Source organism: Protopterus annectens, chromosome 1.part1 (genome assembly GCF_019279795.1).
Source record: "Protopterus annectens isolate FY-2018-M chromosome 1.part1, PAN1.0, whole genome shotgun sequence".
Classification (NCBI taxonomy): domain Eukaryota; kingdom Metazoa; phylum Chordata; order Ceratodontiformes; family Protopteridae; genus Protopterus; species Protopterus annectens.
The window spans coordinates 816,697,568-816,724,276 of record NC_056726.1 but is presented as its reverse complement, the minus strand read 5'-3'; the positions used below and the strand labels follow the sequence as shown (position 1 = coordinate 816,724,276).

The following is a 26,709-nucleotide window of genomic DNA, read 5'->3' as shown; positions in this document are numbered from 1 at the left end:
GGAAAGAAACGAAGGATTTGTCCTCAGAGAAACTCTATCCCTATGAAAAAAAACAGATAAGGGGGATGGACACAGTGCCTGTAGTTCTGAGACTCATCTGGCTGAAGTAATAGCAGCCAGAAAGAGTGTTTTCCAAGAGAGAAATATGATGGAGCATGATGCCGCTGGTTCAAAAGGAGGCAAAATTAAGGATGTTACGACTAGATTAAGGTCCCAGGGAGGAGGGGGGTCTCTCAATGGAGGTCTAAGAAGAGATGTCCCCCTCAAAAAGGCTTTACAGAGCTTGTGAGACATGATGCTTGAATTCTGTAACCCGATGTGAAAATTAGAAATGGCTAATTGCACCCTAATGGTAGCGGAAGCGGCTCCAGAGTGAAACAGTTGTGCTAGGAACACTAGGATCTCATGGACTGGGGCTGAGAAGGGATCCACATTCCTAGACTCAGCCCATTAAGAAAAACGTTTCCATTTGCTAGCATAAATAGTCTTGGTGGCGGACTTATGTGAGGAAACAAAAATCTCACAGACTGTTGGGGAAATGCTAGGGAGCCTGGATAGGGTTGGAAGTGGAGCAACCAAGCTGTGAGCTGGAGAGTCTGAAGGGACTGATGCAACCTGCCTGATTGAAGAACCAGTAGATCTGGAATCGGGTCCAGAGCTGATCGAGAAGATAGAAGTGTAGGAACGGAAACCAAATCTGTCGAGGCCAGTAGGGGGCAATGAGGATTATTTTGCAACCCAACGACTTTGCTTTCTGTATGAGTCTTGGTATAAGGGGAAAGGGAGGAAGTGTATAAAGGAGTCCCTGAGGCCAATCGTGGACTAGAGCGTCCCTGGGTAGGTGACCTGGAAGCGGAAGGAGGGAGAAGTAGTTGCTGCATTTGCTGTTGAATGGGGTGGCAAAAAGATCGCAGCAAAGCTGTCCCCATTTGCGGAAGATCAGGTCCACAACTTCCTGATTCAGAAACCACTCATGAGACATGAGGATAGCTCTGCTGAGCCTGTCCGCTATGACGTTGGATCTCCCAGGGATGTGCGTCGCAATTAGAAAACGTTGGGAGGAAATCGCCCACTGCCACAGTCTAAGTGCTTCTTGACACAAGGGGTAAGATTTGGTCTCGCCCTGTTTGTTGATGTACCACACTACTGACATATTGTCTGTTTGGATTGCAATGGTCCCAGAAGGAAGAGAGTCTTGAAGGGCTTGCAACGCTAGGAGCACGGCTCTCATCTCTAGGACATTTATGTGCAGATGGTACTCGTGAGGTTGGCAAGTGCCTTGGACTGTCCTGCTCAGATAATGCCCCCCCCACCCTATCAGAGAGGCGTCTGTGGTCACTGTGGCTACCGGAGGGGAATGAATGAAGGGTCAACCCTGAGTCACTAGTGGGGAGACCATCCACCAGGAAAGGTGCCTTTTGCATCCTTCTGTAATCATGATCATGTGAGACATGGGTAGCTCTTGGAAAGACCACTGTGTGAAAAGAAGCCACTGAAGAATCCTCATATGGAAGCGAGCCAATGGAAGGAGGAGGATAGCAGCTGCCATGGAGCCTAGAGTTTGAAGGACATATTTGACTTGTATCTTCTTGCTCTGCATTAGAACTTGCACTTGTTGACGAATAGTGGACACTCTTTCCAGTGGTAACCTTGCGAACATTTCCTTTGTGTTTAATTCTGCTCCTATGTAAGTGATAGACTGAGAGGGCAACAAGGCAGATTTTTCGAAATTTATGGTAATACCTAGCTGGGTGCAAAAAGTGATTGTGTAATCCCGTGCTTGTAGGAGTTGATGCCTGGTGGCAGCAGTGAGGAGCCAGTTGTCTAGATATGGAAACACCTGGAATCCTTGGCATCTCAGGTGAGCCGTGACCACTGCCATACATTTGGTGAACACCCTGGGAGCTGTGGTGAGACCAAAGAGCAGAGATCTGAACTGGTAATCACTGGCCCCCACCTGAAAGCGAAGAAATCTCCTGGAACGTCTGTCCATCTTGATATGGTAGTACGCATCCGGAAGATCTATTGAGCAAATCCAATTGTCCTGACCCAGAAAGGGTAGAATGGACTGTAGAGTGACCATCCGAAACTTTGTTCTATGTACAGATCTGTTTAATCTGCTGAGATCCAGAATGGGTCTCCAGTCCCCTGTCTTTTTTGGTACCAAAAAGAACCTTGAGTAAATTCTGGATCCGAGATGGTCTGTGGGGACCTCTTGGATGGCTCTTTTTCTTAGCAGTTTTGAAACTTCTATAACTGCTTGCTACCTCAGATTGGGTGGAACATCTGGAAGGGCCTTTTTTGATTGTAGGGGGCTTTGAAGAAAGGGAATTCTGTAACCTCCGGATATAATGGATAGTACCCATCTGTCTTTTGTTAATTTTTGCCAGGCTCTTGGGTACAGTGAAAGTCTTCCCCCGACTGCCTCCAGAGGCGAGCAGCCGGGCAACCCATCAGGGATGTTGGAAGGGCTTGTCAGAGGAGGATTCCCTGTTGCCCCTGGTTCTCCGGACCCCCTCTGCCACGAGGGCAGCGTCTATTATTGTTATTTCCCCCTCTGCCTCTGGAGGAAAAATCACTACGTGTGTCAGGCAAGGCTCCCTGAGATTTGTGAAACCACATTTTCCCACTCCTCTGACCCCTGGGGAAGGGTCTTGAGGGAGTGGAAAAACGGACTCCCACGGCAGAGAAAGTCTTGCCTTCTTGCTCACACCTAGTCAAAGTGTCTTTCACCTGTGGCCCAAAGAGAAAGGAGCCATCAAAGGGGGTGTTGGTAAAGGACGTTTGAAAGGGTTCCGCAAAATTACACAGCCGCATCCAAGCATGCCTCCTGAGGGCCACAGCAGTGCCCGTGGCTCTACTCGCTCCATCGGCAGCATAGGAAATGAGCCTCATGGAGGAGTTGAATACGGAATTAAGAGTCGCTAGCTGGGAAGTTACTTTGGCTTGAACTCCCTCAGCTGTAGGATCTTGAAGGGTATCTCCTAGCTCTTTTAGGAGATCTCTCTGAAGGCGAGTAAAGTGGCATAAGTAGTTCAGGGACCTCATGGAGAAGGTCGCTGAAGCAAACATTCGCTTTCCGTATCTGTCCATCATCCTAGACTCCTTGTTAGGAGGATGAACAGATGAAGAGGTCTCTGCCATCTCTTTTTTGGTGGCGGCTGCTACCACCATGGCATCAAAGGGCACACCCTTAGAAAGAAACTGCTTATCCTGGGGGGCTGTAATGAACTTATTTGGTCTCCTCAGAGTTGGTTCCGCTGTGTCCAGAGCTGACCAAGCCTTTCGAGCCACTACAGACATGAGTGGATCGAAAGGCGGAGAAACCCAGGAGGTGGAAGGTTGGGAACCGAAAGCATCCAGGAATACGGACTCATCCTCGGTAGGGGCTAGGGGAGTCCAGTTCCCCCTCTGCCTAAGCATTTCAAGGATGTCCGCGGACGTAACGTCTTCAGAGGGGGATCTCGGGGACCATTCTGAATCATCTAAGTCCGTATCAGAAGTGACAGACTCCGGGGAGTCAATGTGCTTCCTCTTGCACTTTTTCTTCCGAGGGGGCCCCTCTGAGAGATCAGGAAAGGCCTCAGAAGAGGAGGAAACACCCAATGGGGTGTCCTGGATCATCAGTTCCCTATGCTTGGGGTCTAGAGGAGGAGCAGAGGTTGACACAGACACTGTAGGGAATGGAGTCGGTGGAGCCGGTAGTGGAGCTGACTCAGGGGACAGCACGCTCCGCATGACCTCAAAGGCACCCCCATCTTGAGGAAGAGAAAGCTCCAGCTCCAAAGAAACAGGAATCTTTCTCCGCGCCGAGGGGGACGGCTCTGAGGCCAATGTTGGAGCAGAGTTCACCTGTGCTGAAGCTCCAAGAGGGAGAACAGGGTCGGACAAGGGTCCGATGCCACTCCCCCCCTCGGAGCCGACGAGGAAGCTCTGGCAACCAGATTCCTCGATCGAAGGAAGTATCGAGGTAATCGGAGCAGAGGTCGGAACTGAAGAGGATATGGTGATCGGAGCCGACAGTTCCACTACCCGAACCTCAACGAACTCCGGCTCCGAACTCATTGGAGTCGGAGGAGGAATATCAAGTGAAGTGGACGGAGCCGATACCTGTTGAGGAGGGCTGGACAATAATTTACCTAGTGCTTGCGACTTTAACAACCTACTGACTACTCTCTCCACATCGTGATCAGACAGCCTAGAGAATTGGAGAGGAGTGAGAGGACCGGTGGCTACGCTCACTTTGAAGCAATGGAGATAGAGGAGCCGAATGCACCGACTCTAAGGAAGGGGACCTCAGCCTCTTGTGACCCGGCGACGGCTCCAAAACATCCGATGGAGCCGACGGGGAGGTTGTCTTGTCGGTGTCAGCCGAACAGACTTAGAAGATAAATCCAGCACAGGAGTCTGCTCCGAGGATGGAGCCGACGGCTTAGTGGACTTTGGGGATTTCACTGGCTGTGAACTGTTTGCCGGTGAATCCTGGTATTTTTAACAGACCCCTAAGAATTAGTTTGTTCTTACGCTCCTGCAGGACTCTTGGACTAAAAGCATGGCAAATAGAACAAGAGTCCTGCAGGTGAACAGCACCTAAACAGTAGTGACTAGTGTGCCCATCTGTCAGAAACCTTTGCTTCCATAGACATGCTGTACTAAGAAAAAGGACTAAGAAGCAACTACTGACAAAGAAAACAGTACTAACCTAGACAAAAACACCAGTACTATGCTAACTACAATATTTTTTTTTTATAACAATAAGAGAAAAAAGAGAAAAAGGAGAGCCTCTAAGTTAAACGGCTAACCTAGGGATGGGGGAGGGGCGGAGAGAACTAACAAACGAGTTCTAACACAAGGGCGAGATACAAGAAAAAATAACAGCAACAAGTATAACTATTCTAAATAGAAAAAAATACTAGAAAAAATTTTAAATGTAGAAGGAAAGTTACACAAAAAGCTAAATATATGAGCCTGAGCCAGAAAAACGACACCCTCACAGCTGAAGCGGCAAACGAGATCTGGGTAGCTATCATTAGGCATTATGGGATAAGGGGTAGCCTCGAGCCAGTAAACAGCGCTCGAGCTATTGAAGATGGAAGAGTCGGAGCAGAGGATCTGCTTTGATCCCAACCAGCAAGAATGAAGGCGAGATAGACAACTTAACAGCTAAAGATACACTTCCCAAATCTGTCCATCTGTCGAAAATTCTTATTTGGCGGATGAACAGAGGAAGAAGTCTCCGCCAGCTCCTTCTTTGTGGCCGCCGCCACCATGGCATCTATGGGAACACCCTTAAGACAAAAACTCTTTACCAGAAGGGGCAGACAGAAACCTATTAGGTCTCCTGGGGACTGACTCTATGGCATCAGGAGTATCCCACACCTTCCGACTAACTAGATCCATCAGTTCGTCAAAAGGTGGAGACACCCAAGAGGCAGAAGTCTGAGACCTGAAAGCCTTCAGGTACACAGACTCCTCATCAGAAGGGTTGACAGTGGGCCAGTCGCACCTCTGCTTAAGAATCTCAAAGATGTCCACGAATGAGACATCATCAGAGGACGACTTGGGGGACCATTCAATATGCTTCCTCTTACATAGCCTCTTCCAGGGAGGCTCCTCGAAAGGACATTCTGGAGAGGCCTTGGAAGAGTGGGGGCCACCAGCTGATGGCTCCAGAGGCTGAGGGTCCCTGCTGTCTCCGGAGAAAGTAGGGTCTAAGACCGAAGTTGTGCTCTTGGGGGAAGAGTGCTGGTATCACTGGTAGGGGCTGGAGAATGAGACAGCATGCTCCTCATCATCTCAAATGCCGACCTCTCCGGCTCCGAAGACCTCCCCCGCTCCGAAGAGACACAGGTTGACGTCGGAGCCAGAGCCATTGGCTCAGTGATAGATGCAAGGTCCGAGCTCACCCTGGTCGACGCCCCGAGAGGAAGGCTAGGAACCGAAGATAGATTCCAACCCTCCCTGTCTGCGCCGACAGGAGAGCTTCTGTCCCTGGACATGACGGATGGCACCGAGCGTGTCGAAGCCGAACCCAGCTCCAAAGCAGTGACAAAGGGAGCTGGAACTGAGAGTACTTCCAGTGGCATCAAGCACTTCGGCTCCAAAGGGCCAACATGGCTCAGAGGAGGAATAGCAGACAAGGGCAAAGCTGGATCGAGTGGCTCCGGAACCGACAGAGTCAGAGCCAACAATAATTTTGGTAAGGCAGACTACTTCAGGAGTCTCAACACTACCCTCTCCACATCTTCTTCCGAAAGGCTCCTGGAAGATCTGGAAGACATAGTAGGGGATCTTGATCTAGGGGGCACTGGAGACTTCAGTAACATGGAAACCAGTAGGGAATCCACAGACCGGCTCCGAGTAGCAGATTCAACTGCTGATTCAATCGGTTAAGAGGTCAGCTCCGAAACACTTGGAACCGACTCTGACACCACAATGGTGTTCTCCTTTGGCTCTGAAGGCAGTGGAGTCGAGGAGGCTGATTTTTACTGTTTAGAAGGTGGCTCCGAGACACCAGCCAGCGCCGAAGAAGGCCTTTTTGAAGACTTAGATTTGCCAGACTTGGAGGAAGCCAAAGAACTGGATAGAACTTCCTCAAAAGATGGTTTTAATAGACCCTTGATTATAAGCTTCTTCTTTCTCTCCTGTAACACCCTAGGAGAGAAAGCATGGCAGAACAAGCATGATTCCTGCAGGTGGATGGCCCCTAAACAGTAGACACAGCTACTGTGGCCATCCGTTAAAGACATCTGTTGGGAGCATTTCATGTACTTTTTAAAACCCGAAGGTTTGTGCTCCTTACTCTCTTTAGACATTTCCCACACACACACAAACAGGAAAGGAAGAAGAAGCAGAAGGAGAGGACTAGGTCCTCTAACTAAAACGGGCCTAGCCCTACAGAAGCAAGTACCACGAGGACAAGGTCCTCTAACTTAAATGGGCCTAGCCCGGTGGAACAGAAAAAGCTAGGTCTTCTAATTTAAACAGACCAGAAAACACTCACACACAGAAAAACTGTACATAACTCTATGTGATAACAATTTGAAAAAAAAAAAAAAACTAACGTACTAAGGGAGAAACACCAACCCTTAGCAAATAACCAGTGGATCCCCGCCAAAAATACAATCTCCGATTAAGGAAACTAAGCTGCCAATAACGGTCTAGAAAAAAAACAACAGAACAACAGGAGCCCCTGTTAACTAAGCAGCGGAAAACCGCCACAACTAACAAACTACCTGATAAGGAAAAAAGCGCAATGGCGCCTACAAAGAACTCTAAACTGGCACACAGGATATAACACGTTTAAGCCAAGAATGCACCAAAAAGGGCAAACAACACTACTGCCTAGAATAACAGCACCTTACAACACAGTAATAACTGTAATACAAATTTTAAATAGAAAAATTGACACTTAGCCAGAGCCAAGAGAAGCACAACCAAACTCGTCGACGCGGCAAATGAGATCTGGGGTTTGTACTGGTGAACTATGGGATACCTGCTTAGCCACGAGCCAACCAGAAGTCTTCGAGCTTGTAAACTGGACGAGGATCGGCTCCGAACCCATATGTAAAAATTAAGGTGAGATTGGACTACACAACATTGAAAATATGGTTACAAAGACAAAATCAACAAGATGTCACTTGACTCATTGGTGTACATCATTAATTTTGTTGGCATGCATGAAAGCTTTGCCAGACAAGCATTTCTCTGCAAAGGATGCCATACTCTCACCTGTATGGATAATGGACATTTTACTTTTTTACAAAGATCAAATTAGAAAGTGCCTGAATGCATAGTATGGTTCAGACCTGGACCCTCTGCCATGCCTCACCTAAGTAGCCAAATGTATGATTTTTTTGGGATCTCCCTCCAAGTGGGTAGAACAACACTGCACAAGAATGAAGGATGAAGTTTCTGAGCTCCTATTTCAAGGAGGAAAGCATATTACCTAAGCCATCCTCCGCAGGCAAATACCTTAGCCTGTAGCTCTAGCTTCAAAACATACATAGCCAAAACTGCAATTTGTTTATATATACATATACATATATATATATATATATATATATATATATATATATATATATAAAACACTCTAAAGCAAAAAGTCTTGTAACTTCCTCATTAACACAGTACTCAGGAAAGGAGGAAAGCAGTTTCAGTATCTGAGTTACCAGGGAGGACCGTATTTTGGACAAGCGATATGAAAAATGGTAGGCTAGGAGTCCAATTATATGCTCTCACAAACACTGGTCTCAATCTCTCTCTCTGGTAATAAAGTGGCAAAATAATCTGATTTATGGGCACAACATTGGACCATCTAGATTACATAGGAATCACCCCAATGATCTCTGATCACAAATTTGGTCCACTCAGCCAGGTAGCTTGCAAAGTGCATCAGCCTTCTTAGGGCCATAGGAGCAAAGTCTGAGCTCTTCCTCTTGCTTCCCAACATATACATTAAGGTGTTTCTGGAAGAAAGAATTCCTGAATAAGGAGGGGCCCATATATAGCTATACATTCATAGGTAAATATTAGGCTACAGGCCTGCACACTATTACAAGCTCTGCCAATAACCAGAAGTCAGATTCAAACTCTGCACCTTGCATCCATGAAGTTAGACCTTTATCATTATAACATAACACCCCAACCCATCTCCTGGACTTGGCTTGTGTATGAACTCACTCAGAGACAAGTACAAGATGGTTGCACATTGGACATCGGGCGTGCACGGCTTGGTACAAACATCAGACCATATAAACTCAAGCTGCAGTCTTGCACCCATCAGACTTCAACCATCTGTTTAATATCCAGACCTTTAACCACAAAGCTGTGCTGCAGAAGACCAAATATGTCCATCCCCCAAACTTGGGGCTTCAGACCCTGCAGGGCCTGGGGGAAGATTCTAAGAGGGGACCCCTCATCTCAATTACCTATGATAAGCAACAACACATCTCAAAATACTGCTCTCTAACATCGGACCATGTGGCACTGAAGTCAAGACTATCCACTCTGGGGTGGACAGCACTTACACAATCAGGTGCACCTCCTCCTGGTCCCTTATTGTTCACTGAAGGGGAAAAAGAAGTGCAAACTTAAGCCCTTACTAGGGGAAGAGAAGCGCAACATCTGTAGAGACTGAAGGGGCTGATTTTCAAACAAATGTACCTCTGGGAGAGCTAATATACAAACTACCACCATCCAATTTCTTAATTCTGTCGAAGTGCTCTGGCTGAAACATAAGGATATGCACAGGAACCTCCTTCCAATCCCTGCAGAAGGAACAATCAACTGTCAACATCTTCCTGGTACGTCAGGTAGGCCAGGAATTTCTCTCTCTTCAGTATCTAACATTGGCAGAATTGAACCCTTACCAGTGCTTCACTTCATGCTCCTCTCCCATGCAATACAGATATCAGTAGATCTTGGCTCATATGACAACCACACATAAATGACGAGTCTGCTTTTAGGGCTCTGAGCTCAGAAGTACATTACCTTTTTGCTGATGTATATAAAGATAGATTAGTTGTGTAAGAACTTACCATAACGATAGATGTCCTTCTCTTCTCTGTTGCAGTATTCCTGACATAAGGGGGGGTTGCCTGCCAAGGTGACAACCTGACGTCAGCCAGTATACCAAAGTCTTTTACTACCTAGGGTACATGGTACATCTGACGGAGGCCAACAGATGTCAGCCATAAGAGAGACTTACATGCACACCACCATCAGAACTGAGCCCACAGGCAGAGAGACAGCCTAAGGGAATAAGGATCAATGTATCTAAGAAAGCCAGGAAGTGGGGGGAAGGAGGGAGGGTTGGAATGCTGCAACAGAGAAAAGGAGAACAAATCTATTGTTATGGTAAGTTCTTACACATTTAATCTATGTTTTTCTATTCATCTGTTGAAGTATTCCTGACCTAAGGGACAGTACAAAAGCTCATGAAGAAAGGGAGGAGGAAATGGTAGAGAAATTTTCTATGAAGCCATGGAAAATGGCCCTGGCCAACCCTGCCCTGGTTTTGGAGATGAAGTCCAGCTTGTAGTGTTTGGTGAAGATGTGGACAGATGTCCAAGAGACCACTTCTAGTATACAGTTGGTGTCTAAACCCTTGAGGAAGGCCCCTGAAGAAAATACTGTCCTGGTAGAGTGAGCTTTGAGAGAGCCTGGAATAACTCTATCATGGTGAGTATAGCAAAAGGCAAAGGATTTAGATATACAATTGGAGATGGTCTGTTTACACACAAGCAATCCCAGAGCCCTGGGGTGAAGAGACAAAACTGGTCTTATTTCCTTAAAGGGTTCAGTTTTGTGCAAGTAGAACTGGAGTTGTTGGTGTACATCAAGGGTGTCAAGGATCCTCTCACTGCTGTTCTGAGGAGAGGCAAAGGAGGTAGGGAGGTGAATTGCCTGGTTTAAGGACAATTCATTGACAACCTTAGGCATGAAGGAAGGATTGGTCCTGAGGGAGACCCTATCTTTGTGAGAATATGGGAAAGGAGGCGATGCCATAAGGGCTTGTAACTCTGAAACATGCCTGGCAGAGGTAATGGCCACAAGGAGGACAGTTTTCCAACTACAGTGTTTTAGTGAACTAGAAGAAGCTGTTCAAATGGTGCTTGAATCAGTTTCTTCAGCACAAAGTTGAAGTCCCAGGGTGTAGCTACAGGTCTCCTGGGAGGCCTGATATGAAGGATGCCTTTGAGAAACTGTTTAGGTTCAAATCTAGAAGTCAGTGGTGGAGAAAGTGGTAGACAAACAGACACAGCTGACAAATGAGCTTTTATAGAAGAGTAAAGCTAATCCTGCAATTCACACATATAGGAAAGAACCATAGGTGGGGGTCTGCTGTCAGCTGATCCAGGTTTCTAGCAAGACATTAGATGGAGAACCGCTTTCATTTGGAGGGGCAAGATTTTCTAGTAGTAGGTTTCCTGGCCTCTTGCAGGACTTGAACACTTCATCAGAGTAAAGGTGTCTGAATGGGATCAGGGCTCTATCATCCACAGAGTCAGTTGGAGGGCTTCCAAGTGTGGGTGGATGAGTGATCCATTGTTCTGTGTTAGTAGGTTCACTATGTGGGGCACCTTGTGGTGATTGCCCTTGGCTAGGTGTAACAGAGGGGGAACCAATGCTGTCTTGGCCAACAGGGAATCACCAGCAAGATTTTTGTTTTTTCCTGTTGGATTTTCAGCAGGGCGTTTGGGACGAGTGGAAGGGGAGGGAATGCATATAGGAATTTCCCCTTCCAGGAGACTGATAGGGTGTCCACTCTCCATGTCTGAGGATGGGGTTCTCGGACACAAAAATGTAAGAGTTGTTCAAGGAGGAGGCAAACAAGTCTATCTCTGGAATACCCCACCGGTAGACAATGTCCAGGAACACATCCTTGTGAAGCATCCATTTGTGGGCTTATATTCTGGATCTGCTCAGGGTGTCTTGTCAAGGTATTCTGACTGGAAGCGATGTAGACCACCTGGAAGGATACATCCAGAAGGCACGCTACATCACAGATCTGCATGGCTAGTCTGCAAAGGAGGTAGGATCAGTCACCCCCCCCCCCTTATGTACCACAAGACTGTCACATTGTCTGTATAACACATGTAATCTCCCTGGTCTGATAAGGGGCTGGAGTGTCTGAAGGACAAAGACTAATGCATTAATTTCCCTATTGTTTATGTGGTTCCTCATTTGGGAGGGTGACTACTCTCACTGAACTGTTTGGTGACCCAGGGATGCTCCCCAACACGTGTCCAATGCATCACTGAATAGGACTTGAGTTGGTGGCAGTGACTGAATGGGGAGGCCTGGATTTAGAGAGAGTTGTCTAATCCACCACTGGAGCTCCTTCTTTAGACAGGGTAGAAGGGGGATTTTGGATTCTAGAGTGTGGAAATGTTGGGACTACACAGACTTGAGGAACCACTGGAATTTCCTCATGTGCCACCTTGCCCAACGAAGCATAGGGATGGTGGATGCCTTTAGCCCCAGGATTCTGAGGAATTGTCTGGTCCAAGGGGTGTGACTCTGCAAAGAGCAGCGAAATCTCCTGTGTCTTGGAAGGAGAGAGTGACACCATCATGCCCTGGGTTTAAAATCTGCAGCCGGGAAAGGTATGATCTTGGGATGGGACCAGGGATGATTTCTTGAAGTTTATGGCAATTGCCATTTGGAGATTTTTGTTCAATTCTGTTTGAGAACTGGCTTGAATCAAGAGATCGTCTAGGTAGGGGTAAATGAAGATCCCTTGCAGTCTGCAATAGGCTATCACTGGAGCTAGATGTTCTGGGAAGACTCTTGGGGCAGTGGAGAGTCCAAATGGCAAAGCCAAGAACTGATAGCGTAAGGATCCCACAGAGAATCATAGGAATTTCCTGTACCTGAGGTGGATGGGAATATGGAGATACACATCCTTGATGTCTATGGAAGCTAAGAATGCCTGAAGAAGGATAAGAAGGAATAGGGTTTGCAAAGTGAACATTTTGAATGAGGGGACTATGAGAAAGTCTTTGAGATAGGAAAAGTCTAAAATAGGTTTCCAAGGACCCTTCTCTCTAGGAACTAGGAAAAGGCAAGAGTAGAAACCTCTTTCTTCTTGCCCTGGGGGGAACAGATTTGATAGTGCCTTGTTCTAGAAGGCTTTGCAGGACTGGAGGAAAAAGGGAGGCTTGTTATTTTGGTGGCAAGGGAATATCTCTGAACGGAGGCACCTTTTGCTAAACCATGAAGTATCCCCGCTTGATGATGCTTAACACCCAAGAGTCTTGAGTGATGAGTTCCCAGGATGAAGGGATAGGAATAGGCACTCAGAAAGGGGGAGGGCAGAGCAGGTTGCTGGAAGAGTCAAGAGGAGGAGCCCATCCAATCAGGAAAGAGCTGTTTAGCCATTTGAGAAAAGGGAGAAGTAGGGGAAAACTGCTGTGTTTTCTTAGGTCTCTTCTGGGGTCTAGTTTCTGAGGCTCTGCACTGCCTGCATACAAAGACTTGTTTTGCAGGGTAGTTCCTATGAAATTTAGGTACAGGAGATAGCAAAATGTGCTTCAGGTCTTTTAGTTCTTTGCTTTTCTCTTGCAAAGATTTGAAAAAACTCCACAGAGGGTTTACCAAAAAGGGCAGTATTGTCCAAGGGGGTATCCATTAGTTTTGCCTTGATGTCTGGTAGGGGTTGAAGTTTAAGCCATTTGAATCTTCTGACAGCAGAAGAGGAAGCTGCAGCTCTGGAAGTGGCTTCCATAGCATCACAGCTGCACTTAATGGAGTGTATGGCTATCTGAGAGGAAGTAGCAAGGAGGGCGGATGCCAGGGCCTTGTTTTCAGAATCTGTCATGTCTGAAATAAGTCTGGAAATTTCAGAAAGGTTGTACTTATGTGCTTATACAGGTCCTACAGATCTCGTGGTCAAGGTTAAGCCCGTTGCGCTCGGTGCCCTGCCCTGCCCCTAACAGTCCTAAATTTATAGCTCTAAAAACATCCCCCTCTTTTTACAACCAAACAACAACTCTCCAGGCATTATCAGGACCCTCCCCTACCTACCTATCCTAATTACCCCTCTACTCAAGTTGGGCAAAAATCAAAGCTAATATCTAGACAATGCCTCTGTTATTGACAGTGAAATCTTTCAAATTAATGTTACTATACTGCATACAACCCTTGATGATAATTCCATATCTTCTCACCACCTACAAAAATCTGTCCTACCTATCCTACCACTACCCAAGAAGCCAAACCACCACTCCAACAATACAAATTAAATTAGCCCACTTAATAATCCCACTTAAGACTAACTCATTGGATACAAAATACCACCAACCCATTAGATCAGATATATCAACACCAAAACCAAGAACTACCCAAGACTAATATTTAAATTCCTGAAGCTCACAGTTAGACTTCATGGCAACCTCACAAGGGATGGGGACCATTCATCCAAACCCTGGCCCAACCTCACTAGTCGATCCTAGCCCCAAGTCTGCTATTCCCACTAACTTATGAACTTTAAATAGACCTTCGAACTCACTCCTGGTCACCTAAATATTAGAAGCTTAAATAATAAGGTCCACCACTTGCATGCACTCTTAGATACACATTCCCCGGATATACTTTGTCTTACTGAAATCTGGCTAAAACCATCAACGGCAGATAGTGAGGTTTTAGCCCCAGGTTATAACATACTAAGGTTAGACCGTACCACTAGGAAGGGAGGAGGGGTAACGGTACTATACAAAACTACTCTAGATGTGACCTCTGAAACCACACAACCACCCCGTGTTGATAATGCTGAAATTCTCATTACCAAGCTTCAAATTAATAAAAACAAAAGTATTAACATAGCCTGTGTCTACATTCCTCCAGGTAATAACACAAACAGCCTAGAAGATATCCTGTCTTGTCTGTCTAGTAACAATCCTCAAAAAAACATTGTTCTAGGAGACTTCAACATCGACTGGAATATTTGTTCCTCAGTATCTCTGACCATCCATGTAAATCTATACAGATTTACTCAGATCATATCCTTCCCTACTAGGATCAGTAAACCTAACAACAAAGATAGTATCCTAGATTGGATACTCATTAATAGCCATCCCCCTCATGTATAGGGCCGGTACCTGACCTGAAGACACAAGTGACCATTTTCTTACCTATATAATCAAGCACAAGACTGACATCCCCCCACCAACCTACTTGCAAAACAATTAGAAACAACAAAACCTTTAACCCCGCTAATTTCCAAAATTAACTCAAACCATGTAATTGGGCAGTCCTAAAACATCTACTACTTAAAGAAGATGTATTATATTTCAACACCAAATTCCTAGCCATCCTTGATACCCACGCACCTGCACGTTCTATATGAACTAAAGCAAAAGTTGCTCCATGGCTTTCAAAAGAAACCAGACAAATTACCTTACTTAGAAACAAAACTTGGACTGCTTGGCATACCACAAAATCCCTCTTAGATCACCTTACATTTAGACACCTAAGGAACAACACTAAAAAATCTACCACCCTACATGAAAAAAAAAAAACTTTTACTGCCATTTACAACAGAAGCATCAAAACAATCTGCAAGAGTTTTGGGCAGGCATAAATAAACTTATTCACCCAGGGCAATGCACAACACCTACCCCCTCGGCTACCATCCAAAAACCTTTGGAAGACATTGCCAATTCCTTTAATAGTTTCTTCATAGAAACTATTCAGTCACTAGCTAACCAACAATCTCCCAGTTGCCAAAGTCCTAACGCCGTCGCACCTAGTTCTCAACTCCCCTTTAACCTTCAGCCAGTTTCCACATCACTTATCCGTGCCCTAATCAAGAACCTAAAACCTACCACTCTTGCAGCGGATCTCCTCCTTGCTGAGTATCTACAAAAAAGCTGCGGATGCCATAGCATACCCAATCTCTATCCTGATCAACAGAACTAAATCAGAAGCCACTATCCTATCCCCGCCATCTGAAAGACATCCCATGTTATTCCACACCACAAAGGGAGCAGTTCCACTGAACTGTTAAATTACAGACCTATAGCTATTTTGTCACTCCTGGCTAAAATTATGGAGAAGTGCATCCATAAACATAAAACACCAAACTCTTTAGTGTAACAGTTGATAGTAACCTCAAGTTTGAAATGCATGTTAATAAAACTATTAAAAAAGTTAATAAAAAACTTGGCTCATTATACAAGATCAAACCTTTCCTCACTCCACTAGCTAGGATGGCAATTGCCTGTACACATCTACTTTCCACCCTCCTTTATACATCCCTTCTCTTCACAAACTTAAGTTTGACCTTAATACTCTCTCTAGCTGCTTTAATCATATTGCTAGATTTGCCACTGGAGCAGCATACAGAACACACCACTGTATGAACCTAAATAATCTAGGGTGGCTAGAATTGTCTATCCAACTTCAGTACAATCAGCTAATAGCACATAAAATTCTCTACCAACCTGAGAACACACCTGTACTTACAAAAATTATCACCCCTTACAGCAAACTCAAGACACTTCGCTCATCCAACAAATTACTAGTCCAAACCCTCAAAAGCAACAACTCATCTGGAGACTCTATATGCCAGCTTTGTTGGCAAAATATGGAACTCACTTCCTGCTGAGCTTACTTCAGCAGCCATTCTAACCCAATTCAAATAAAATCTAAACCAGTACTTTTAAGTGATCTCCGCTATGGCAAACAAGTTCTGAGGTTGGTGCACACGTATGTCTCTTTTATGGCAGACATCTGTTGGTTTGTCTATGGCAGACATCTGTTGGTGGTCTATGTCAGACATACCATGCACCATAGGTAGTAAAAGACTATGGTATACTGGCCGACGACGGGTCGTAGCCTTGGCAGGCAACTCCCCTTATGTCAGGAATACTGCAACAGATGAATAGGACCATCCAAACTATATGACTGCAAAAGGAAACATCTAAGAAAGCAATGAAATTTCACGACTATTTGAAAGGCTGAATCGAAATGCTGACCCACCAGTGAGGGTGCCCAATATTAGCTCACTATGTCTGTGCAGTGCAATGCTACTCAAGAAAAGAGGTACCATGTTAGATATGCCTTAAGCCTTAATAAAGTGACTATTATACACCGCCAATCTGCAAGACAGAACAATGTTTACAGTACTTATATATTTATTCATTCAATTTAACTGGTTTAGAGCACTGATCCCACTGGACAAATTTCAAACTCAGTCTAGAGATACAGAAGCAAAACATAAGCAGTTAAATAAAACAGTGAAGTTTGAGCATTTAAAATTACAAATGCTGAACTACTGCAGCATTTAACCACAAACACAGAAAAGATAATACACAGAAAACCATACACAGGTGTACTCTACTTTCTCAAGTTCTATTCTTAAGTCTGATTTGAACACAACTGTCAAGTTCTTACCTTGGCAGAGCTCTTAAGTTGATAAACAGCAGGATCATCACCCATTTTTCCAGCAGCAGCTTTAGTAGCACTAATAAGATCCCCAAGAGCCTTTGCAACATCCTTCACTGCATTGATGAGGACAACCTAGAGACAAAATGGTGAAATTTCAATACCAGCATCCGATGATTACAGTCACTCATAACTGGGTGAAGTTTCAGCTTCTTCAGCACAAGACAAAGCAGATAACACACACATGCAGTTACACAATGAAACAGTTTTACTGAAGTGAAACCTCTTATAAGCAAAATTAACAATCTTGAACTGAACATGCTTATAAAATGCATCCAGAAACTCTGCACACTGGGCGGCAGAAGTTTTACAAAATATGCTTTGTGCGCAGAGTGCAACATACATTACATGGCATCTAAAAATATTAGGAATTTGAAATAAGCAGCACAGGCTAATCCAAACATCCTTCCCTAACTAAAAATAAAACTTTTCAGTCATACCCACTCACCAGGGTCACATAAGGGCACTATCACCACCTAAGTGAGGCTTTCTTTAAAACCATGCACTATAGTATTAAATAAAATGCCAAATTATTAGGAGAGCTCATTTCAATGACTTGCTCAACACAAAAGCTTAGTTACGTACATAAAATGTAGCAGGAATATCACCACCTGAACAAGAGGAATAATACTCAATTTTCTCAACATGGGTTTGCTAACTGGGACATCAGCTGGCAAAAAGAAAGAAAATCTTACTGGTCAACTTAATCAAAATTAGTAAAATTAATTTTTTGGAAGGCTAGGCAACATCTTCACACTCCTCATCCAGAGGTGTGTGCCCTCCTGCACTAAAATTAAAAAAAAAATAGTAAATTACATTGCCTAGACAAGTTTCAAAATCTCAAAACAGTCACAATTCACTGCTCCAGACTAAGTCGCTATAGCCCATACAGAAAGAAATCCAAAAGACAAAAGAAGGTGATAGCGACAACAGGGTACACAAAGCTAACAAATAACATTTTATTCGAACAACCAAAGTAAGCACTTTTGCATGGATCAACCACACTTCATCAGACTTTAAAATAATACATCACAGTCCCTGTTTAAATACAGAGCCAGTTCACCCATTAACTAATCAGCAAAAAGGTTACCATGACAATAAATGAACACCTCAATAAACCACAAATGAAAACTTTTTAAAAACAAAAAAGTCAGTAACACTGAAACATATTAAAACTGTCTCAAATTAAAAATTACATTCATGATCATATACTAATACTTTCCTAAAACAATAAGTTCAATGTATGATCTCAATAATCAAATCAAACTCAAAACAAGCCCTAGTCTAAAAATGATTGCGGACTGAACTCCCTTTCTAAACATTACTCAGTAATCGCATACTAGATATACCTAGACAACTAGACAGAAGTCTGCCTGAGCGCCGAAAATTGCCTAAGCATAATTAAATATAATTCGAGCTTACTATCTAGCATGTAAAGCTAGTTACTTAACTAACCCACAATACTAGATCTTTAAAATATCAAATCAATAAACTTCAATCATGCTAGATGTATCTAGCAAGTAAAAAGCTCATTCCACAACTTACCTACATAGCCAAATCTAAAATATACAAAATCCAAATGTTTCATCAGAACAGCAACTGTTGATTCAGTGCAGTACAACAAAACATGAACATCTCACAAGAATACACTCGTGATCGCCCTGGCAATTATCAACAATCATAGGCCACACATTAGCATTAACCGTGTAACCTATAACATTGCACTTATAACAAATCCCTATCCTATAAAAATTATCACTAAACTTCAATGGTACTAGCTATACCCATCACATAAAGAGATCATTGCACAACTTGCATGCAAAACAGTTAAGAGTATGTGATTACTGAGTAATGTTTAGAAAGGGAGTTTGTTCAACAGTCAATTTTAGACTAGGGCTTGTTTTGAGTTTGATTTGATTACCGCGATCATGCACTGAATTTATTATTGTTTTTAGGAACGTATTGGCATAGGATCACAAATGGAATTTTTATTTGACAGTTTTAATATGTTTCAATGTAACAGATTTTTTTTGTTTTTAAAAAGTTATCATTTGTGGTTTACTGAAGTGTTATTGTCATGGTAACCTTTTTGCTGATTAATGGACAAACTGGCTCTGTATTTAAACATGGACTGTGATGTATTATTTTAGCCTGATGAAGCGTGGTTGATCCATGCAAAAGCGCTTACTTTGCTTGTTCGAATAAAACTATTTGCTAGCCTTGTGTTTCGTGCTATCGCTATCACTTTCTTTTGTCTTTTAAGTTTCAAAAACTTTTACTACACAAGACCGTGCAACCAAATCACTCACACTGCTTCACTGTTACTAAAATGTAATTAGAAGGCTTTACACATCAACAGACTACAAGATCATAACCATACAATCAATGCATTTAATCACAATTAAATATACCCAAAAATAAACAATTATAATTCTGAAATTACTGCACTACATAAAAATAACTCCAAATGCATACATCTTCAATTACTACTAAAAAATATGGGCAAGCACAATGTGAACAGGAGATTAGTTTCAGCCTTCTCCACTCAAGAACTATATGGCTAAACTAAAGCAAAACTAGAGCAAAATCCCAAAAAGGGAAGGCATCTCTGATCAGTATTAGCAAAAAACTACGGGCACTCATAAAATCGTCTAAGGCCAGCTTAGAGAGAAATATTACACAGGACACTAAGGATAATCACAAGGCTTTCTTTAGTTATGTTAGGAACCTGGGTGGGAATTCCCAGATATGCTCAGAATTAGTCCAAAATGGCAAAAAATACACCGAACCCACAGACATTGCCAACATCCTAGCTGACAGGTTCAATGCAAACCACCCCCCCCCCCTACACACACACACCAAAAGGGCAAATATCTAGCCCAGCATCTCAGATGCTCAGGTAAGAGCCGCCCTCTCCAAAGCAAAAAACACAGCATCAATGGGACCAGACGGTGTCCCGGGCTGCGTCCTACATGAACTCCAAGAAGAGCTAAACCCAAACATAAAACTACTGTTCAATCTCAGCCTTACTACAGGATATGTACCCAAAAAGTGGCGCACAGCAACAATGGTCCCTCTCCACAAAGGTGGTGCCTCAACGGATCCTGGAAACTATCGCCCCATAAGCCTAACTAGCTTGGTCTGTAAAGCTATGGAAAGGATCATCATGGATCTCATAAATAAAGATATTGGGGAACTACAGACACTGGATCCTACCCAGTTCGGCTTTGTTAAGGGCAGATCCTGCCTCTTAAACCTGGTCGATTTCTTTGAAACAGTCACCAAGGCCATTGACGAGGGGAAGGTGGTCCACACAGCTTACCTGGACCTCGTAAAAGCCTTCGATACAATACCCCACTCGGGCATTATAGATAAGCTCACCAGCTTAAATATAAACCCCTATGTCACTAGATGGGTTGCAAACTGGCTCAAAGACAGAACCCACATGGTTAGAATTGCTGGAGCCATGTCAGACTCCAAACCAGTTACAAGTGGCGTCCCACAAGGCTCAGTCCTGGGACCTCTCGTGTTCGGTATATATTTCTTGGAGGTACAGACCAACACAGAAGGACTGTGGCTGACCAAGTTCGCAGATAACTGCAAACTAGTCACCATAATAGACTCTCCAGCCGACACAAGCATCCTACAAAAGGGCCTCATAGAAACAGACAACTGGTGCCAGAGCCATGGCCTCAAGCTAAACGCCAAAAAGTATATAGTCATCCCCTTTGGCAAAAACAAAGTGCCCACAAATTACCACATAGGTGGTAATCCATTAAGTACGGAAGTAATTAGGGACCTGGGGACCCAAGTTGATAGCAATCTCTCATTTGAAAACCACGTGGCCAAAGTGGTTAGAAAAACATTTTATATAGCTCACCTAATCATGAAGGGATTCACATCTAGATCAGGGGAGGTCATCGTGCCTCTTTACTCAACCCTCATCAGGCCCATAATTGAGTACAATGCCCCTTTTGGGATGTACCTTACCAGACACCTGCAGCAACTGGAAAGACCCCAAAAGTACCTCACCAAGAGGATCAAAGGGCTCAAACAGATGCCATATGCTGCCCGGTTAAAGAAACTCCAGCTCTACTCAGTGACATACTGCCTGCTCAGAGGCGATCTGTGCCCGACGTATAAAGCCATGTCTAACCCGGAATTAATGGACATGCCGCACCTCAGAAAATCCAAATCCCATCGAGCTACGCGCTCGAGATTCTTGAACCTCAGCACTGAAATAAATAGGACATGCTGGAGGGACAGATTCATAACCCAGAGGCTCCCTTCACTCTGGAATAAAACCCCAGTCCAGGTTAGGCAGAGTCCCTCATTGACTCTCTTCAAGAGGAATCTTGATGAGTGGATGGGAGATCGTAGGTTTACCCCGGGTATCACTTCTGTGTCACTGTTAGACAGAGGCACAGTATACTAACCTCGAAAAAGGGCATAGCAAAATTCATTTAAAATGGGTGGTGAAAGCCAAACACACTCTGGCTAGGCTTATAAATGCCCTAGGGCAGATAGCCTAGTATGAACCTATAAACCATTTACCAGTTTGAAACATGGGTAACTTGATACTTTTCTAACAATCAAGTCTTTCATAAGTAAATGCATCAAATGTGGACAGCTTAATGTCACATGATACACATGAAAAACTGTATAGGAACCTACACCGTTTGTTAATCAAGGTTAAATAATAAAAACAAAAGAGCCCCTTTTCATTCACTACCTGAACCAAAAGGTAATGTAAGAAACATGCAATTATCATGGCAATACAAGAGAAAGCACAAAATTATAAAAACTTACCATAATTGTAAATGCTCAGGTAGATCACTGTTGCAGTAGAGTCTTGGATGTCCCAAACTCCAGAGAATGACACCACTGCTCAGGCCAGTGGATGTCCTCCATACTCAATGTCAGGACATCAGTAGAATAAAGGAGCTATCAGACAGCATCATCTTCAGGTCTATCTTGCCCCAGGAACAAAAAGGCCCATCTATCCCCTAGGTGTACAGTACACTACCAACCCTAACAAAGACCCTGGCTAGGATTAAAGAAGAGTGGAGAATGGGGAAGATGTTGGGGCATGGTACTCACCCCAACAGCTGGAAGAAAGAGAGTAGAAGGGTAATTGAGAGGTAAAGAGTATTGCAACAGTGATCTATTCAAATATCCATAACTATGTTCATCATAGTCACTGTTGCAGTACTTAGTCTTGAGAAGACTCTAAAAGCTAAGCATGAATCGGTGTGGATGGCCATGGAGATAATGCTTTTCAGAACAGTAGAGGCCAAAGTCAGCTGTGGCTCTGGAGATAGCACCGGTGTTATATTATTCAGTGAAGGTTTGACTGCTTGACCAAGTGGCTGCTTCCAAAATGGACAGATTTGTGGCACATTTTAAGAAAGCTGTGGTTGCTGCTTTAGCTCTGGTAGAATGCACTTTGTGCAGACAGAAACCTGTTGCTATGAATTTAGTAACAAAATGCAATATACTTGGCTATTTTGATATGGTCTGTTTGCTCACACATCTTCCTTCCTTGGCCTAAGCAAAAGATACCATAAAAGATAGTCTACTCTGTGAGGGAATACAGGCCTATGTAGGCAGACTCTCAGTTGTCTGTGAACATTCAATAAATGCAAGACTCTTTCTCCCTTGTTTGGGAGAAGGGGGCCTAGACCTAAACATGAATGACCTGATTAACAGAAAGTTCTGATACAAACTTTGGCATAAATGTAAGATTAGTCCTTAAGGTGGCAACATCTTTATGGAAGATAAGAAATTGCTTCATGCACACGAGGGCTTTCAATTCAGGGATGCACACGGCAGAAATCAAAGCCAGCAAAATAGCATTTTTTTTCCCCCCAGGTGAACATCTTGATGGTTGCAGAGGTGGCTGCCTCAAAGGGAAGAAGATTAAACGTCTCTAAAAGTTGAGGTCCCAAGAAGAGATGAGGGTGCCTCCTAGGTGGTATTAGATGCAATATCCTCTAGAGGAACTGTTTCATGTGGGGGATGTGAGTATGCAGGGGGATACATGGGCAGGCACACAGAAACAGAATTCTGCACCCTGATGGAAAAATAGGATAAAGCCTTCTTTACAGAATGTGGATAGGTAACACTAGGATCTGTAATGCTGTCCGTGAAGAGTCCCTGGAGTTCAAAGATGAGGAGTCTGAAAAACAAAGGCTTTTATTTCTTTGATGTATATATGCTCCTCCTTGTCCTGTTTGGACCAGACTCCCTGCACTTTTACTCCTTCTGAACAAGCCCTCCATGCCACGTCTGGAATGTATACTGAGAACTTTTGAAGAGGTGGGGGGAAAAAGAAAAGGGAGACACTGATCATTTTTTACTTGTTTGACATAAAACTGTTTTCATCACAGGAAGAAGAGAGGATCATAGCATTGTAGATTTCAGGTATCACTGAATTTTCCCCGTGGAGTCTGGCAAAAGGAATCATTCAAAATTATAGATGCCATAGGGCTCTCTCTGACAGGGATAGAAAAGTCTGTTAACAACTGGATGTTTTCCAGAGGAAGAAAAGTAATCATAGCAGATGCATTGAGAGGACTTCCTAGAATACAAGAGACTGGCAATGAGGTAAACTGGATTTATTGAAGCTCACAGTGATCCCTAAGTTGAGAATAAGGTTAATGGTGAACTGTAAATCCTTACTTCAAAGGAAGAGAAGTGGCCTGAATGAGAAGGTCATTCAACTACTGGTAGATGTGTATTACCTTGAAGTCTGATGTTGTAAACTAGGTCTTGTGAACACCCCTGGGGCAGTAGAAATCCCAAAAAGCAAGTAAAGTGATACTCCTAAAAACAGACTCTCAAGCAATTCCTGCAGTCTAGATGGAAAGGGATATGAAGGTAAACATCCTTCATATCAAAGATAATCAACAAAGCTCTGGTAAAGATTAGATAGAAAAGAGTCTGTAGCATTAGGATCTTGAATTTTGGAACTTTTTAAAAATGTGTTCAAAACAGAGAAGTCCAGAATTGGTCTCCAAATTCCTTATTTTCTTGGCACAAGGAAAACAATGGAATAAAACTCATTTTCCTTTCCAGGAACAAAAGGGCCCATTACCCTATTACTCCTGGACTGAAACAGTAGAACATGACTGGAAAAGCCACATTTTGATTAGGAGGGACCTAAGAAATTCCAGAAGGGATAGGAAAAGGCATTCCATTGAAATCGGTACCTATTTTTTATTATACTGAAAACCAGCAAGTCAATTGATACTGCTCTCCAGAGAAGGTGGCAAACAAAATTTGCTGGAAACTTGGAGGGAAAAAGGGGAGAAAATGCCCAGAAATTGAAAGTTTTGTCTGTGAATGATCCCCTTGAACATTTGACATCAGCCTTAGGCTTGTCCTGACATTTTTTTCATGGAGTAGTTTTACCTTTCTGCTTGGAAGACTTGAGTTGTTTGCAAAAAAAAAAAAAAAAGTGAAAAAGTTTGCTTATGCATTATCCCCCTCCCTCCATTTTAAGATTTGACAGTAGAAGCATCTAAAAGTTTAGCCTTAACGTCTTTAGGCAAAGACTGGAGAGAGAAAAAAAAAAAAACACAGGATTTTTTTTTCAGTAATGAAAGCAACATATCCATGTTTCATACAGTGACATGCCACCTGAGCAGCTGACGACATATTTTGTAAAGTAGGCCTACTCTCACAGGCAAGCTAAGAATTACGGTCAAAAATATTAAATTCACATGGTTCTCAACAATTAATGGCTAGGAAAGCCATAGCTGCGTAAGACTAGATCTCTTTACATACCTGTCCATGGTCCTTCTGAACTTATCACTGGGATAATGCATGGAAGAGAGATGCTTAGTCTGACACAACAGAAATAACTGCTGGGTCAGAAGTAGCATTCTTCTATGAATACTTGTCTTTCAAGAACTGTATAATACTTACCTGGTTTCTTTGGTAAAGGACAGATTCAGGAGCCAAAAAAAAAAAACAAATAGAAAAAGCATCCCTCAAAACCTTCAAGACAGGAGGCAAAGAAGGGTTAAAGTTGCTTCAGCTTATGGATGGCATCACAAAATGAAAGACGTCCTTCTATATCACTGTTGCAATATTCCTTAAAGAGAGGATGTCCCATCCCGGGCAGCCTATCGCTCAGCCAGTATGGAAAGTCTTGAAAAGGATCTTGCTTGAGCCATACATCACATTATGCTCCTCACACAGAACATTGGCCACAAAGGGACATATGGACGCAACTACCCAGAACTTTTTTTGCCAACAGTTTAAATGCCATTGTTGCCAGTTGGTTTGAATGTTTTGTTGCTGTTCTGACATTTTAGACCACCAAATAAGTGCCCCGCTCGGGTTATTTTTTCTTTTTAAACGGGACAAATGTCACTGTGGGAGGCTGATTCCACATAAGGATCATCACAAACTATCTGTTTCAGCGTTTCCCACAACTATAACTCTTGTAGTATCTGTAAGGCATTTGTGCCCAAGGCACAAAGCAGTAGTTTGTCTTCCCTTTCCATTTATCTTGAAAACCACCAGCTTTGACAGTTACTCCAAGAGTACGCATGGCAGAATCCTTTAACCCCGAGATATTCCTGCTTGGTAAGAAGGCGGCCAAGAAGTCTCAGCCAGATTCTTAGTTGTCCAGTGTCCATCAGACATCCCTCTAAAAGCAGAGAATAGCCCAGTAGGTCATTTGGTGTTTATGTCGCATTCCTCTGCTGCAACACCGCCGGAGGCCAGCATGGATCAGTCTTTTTTCATGCCCTCTGTGGCTTTACAGGCATCTGAACCGGATGTCGTGAGAGAACAATGGTTGATTATCTCAGAGGGTCCTAGAGGGATTCCTCACACATTGGTCAGGGACGAAACAGCAACAAAAGTAGAGGCCACCACGATGAAAAACAGGATGAAATCTGGATTTATTTCGACAAAAACAAGCGCTTTCACGTACATCCAAGTACGCTTCCTCAGGTTTATAAAATCACTTCACTCTAGCAGTTATTTATACTCAGTCAAATTAATTGATACATCAATCAATCAATTAATCCGATTATTTAATCAATCAATTAACTGGTCAGCTAGGTAAATCATTTTAAAGTGAAGCAAATTTTGCAGATTAACAAACATAAAATTAAATTAAATCACAATCACAACTTTAAAACATATAATAAAATAAAAAAACTATTCAGATTAAATACTTAAACTCCTATAAGACAATAACAGCCCTGCTAAATATAAATACATAAACGTAAGCATGTAAAATCATATAAAGCTGAGGCTAAAAAGGCTAAAAGAATGCTAAAAGACTAAAATTGTGTCCATATCTATAGATTGTAAATGATAATATATAACATATGTTCAAAGCCTACTTGTTAACATATATAAAATATCAAATATTTAATATTTAATATTTACCTACATCTGGTCAACACAGGTTTTGGTCAGGGAGGAAGTTCCAGGTTCTATTCTCAAATCTCGCCAAGGGCCAGAACCTCCGGTACTTGTTAGGTCTGATATCCCTTCTAAGAAAAGACAAAAACTGAAGGATGTTTCACTTTGTCCTACAGATCATAAAAGGGAATGGCTAGAGTTTACAAGGGGCTTGTTCTCTGCCTTAATGGCCCTAAAGCCTCCTCAAGGGTTTCAGTATTCATTCCTCCTTGGACCTCTACCCCTTCTAAATGGTTTAGGGAACCAGATTTCTTGGATGAGAATTCCCTGTCTGGTGAGGGGTCTTTGTCCTATTCTTCACAGGTGCCTTCA

General features: G+C 43.3%; 1 protein-coding gene across 1 annotated transcript in view; it reads right to left on the bottom strand.

The window, feature by feature from the left end:
• TLN1 (talin 1) overlaps positions 1 to 26,709 on the bottom strand; it is a 3,443,760-nt gene that overhangs the window by 318,943 nt on the left and 3,098,108 nt on the right. The window contains exon 51 of the mRNA XM_044078439.1: positions 16,900 to 17,025. Within this exon, the coding sequence (XP_043934374.1) occupies positions 16,900 to 17,025 (126 nt within the window). The remainder of the gene's footprint in view (positions 1 to 16,899; positions 17,026 to 26,709) is intronic.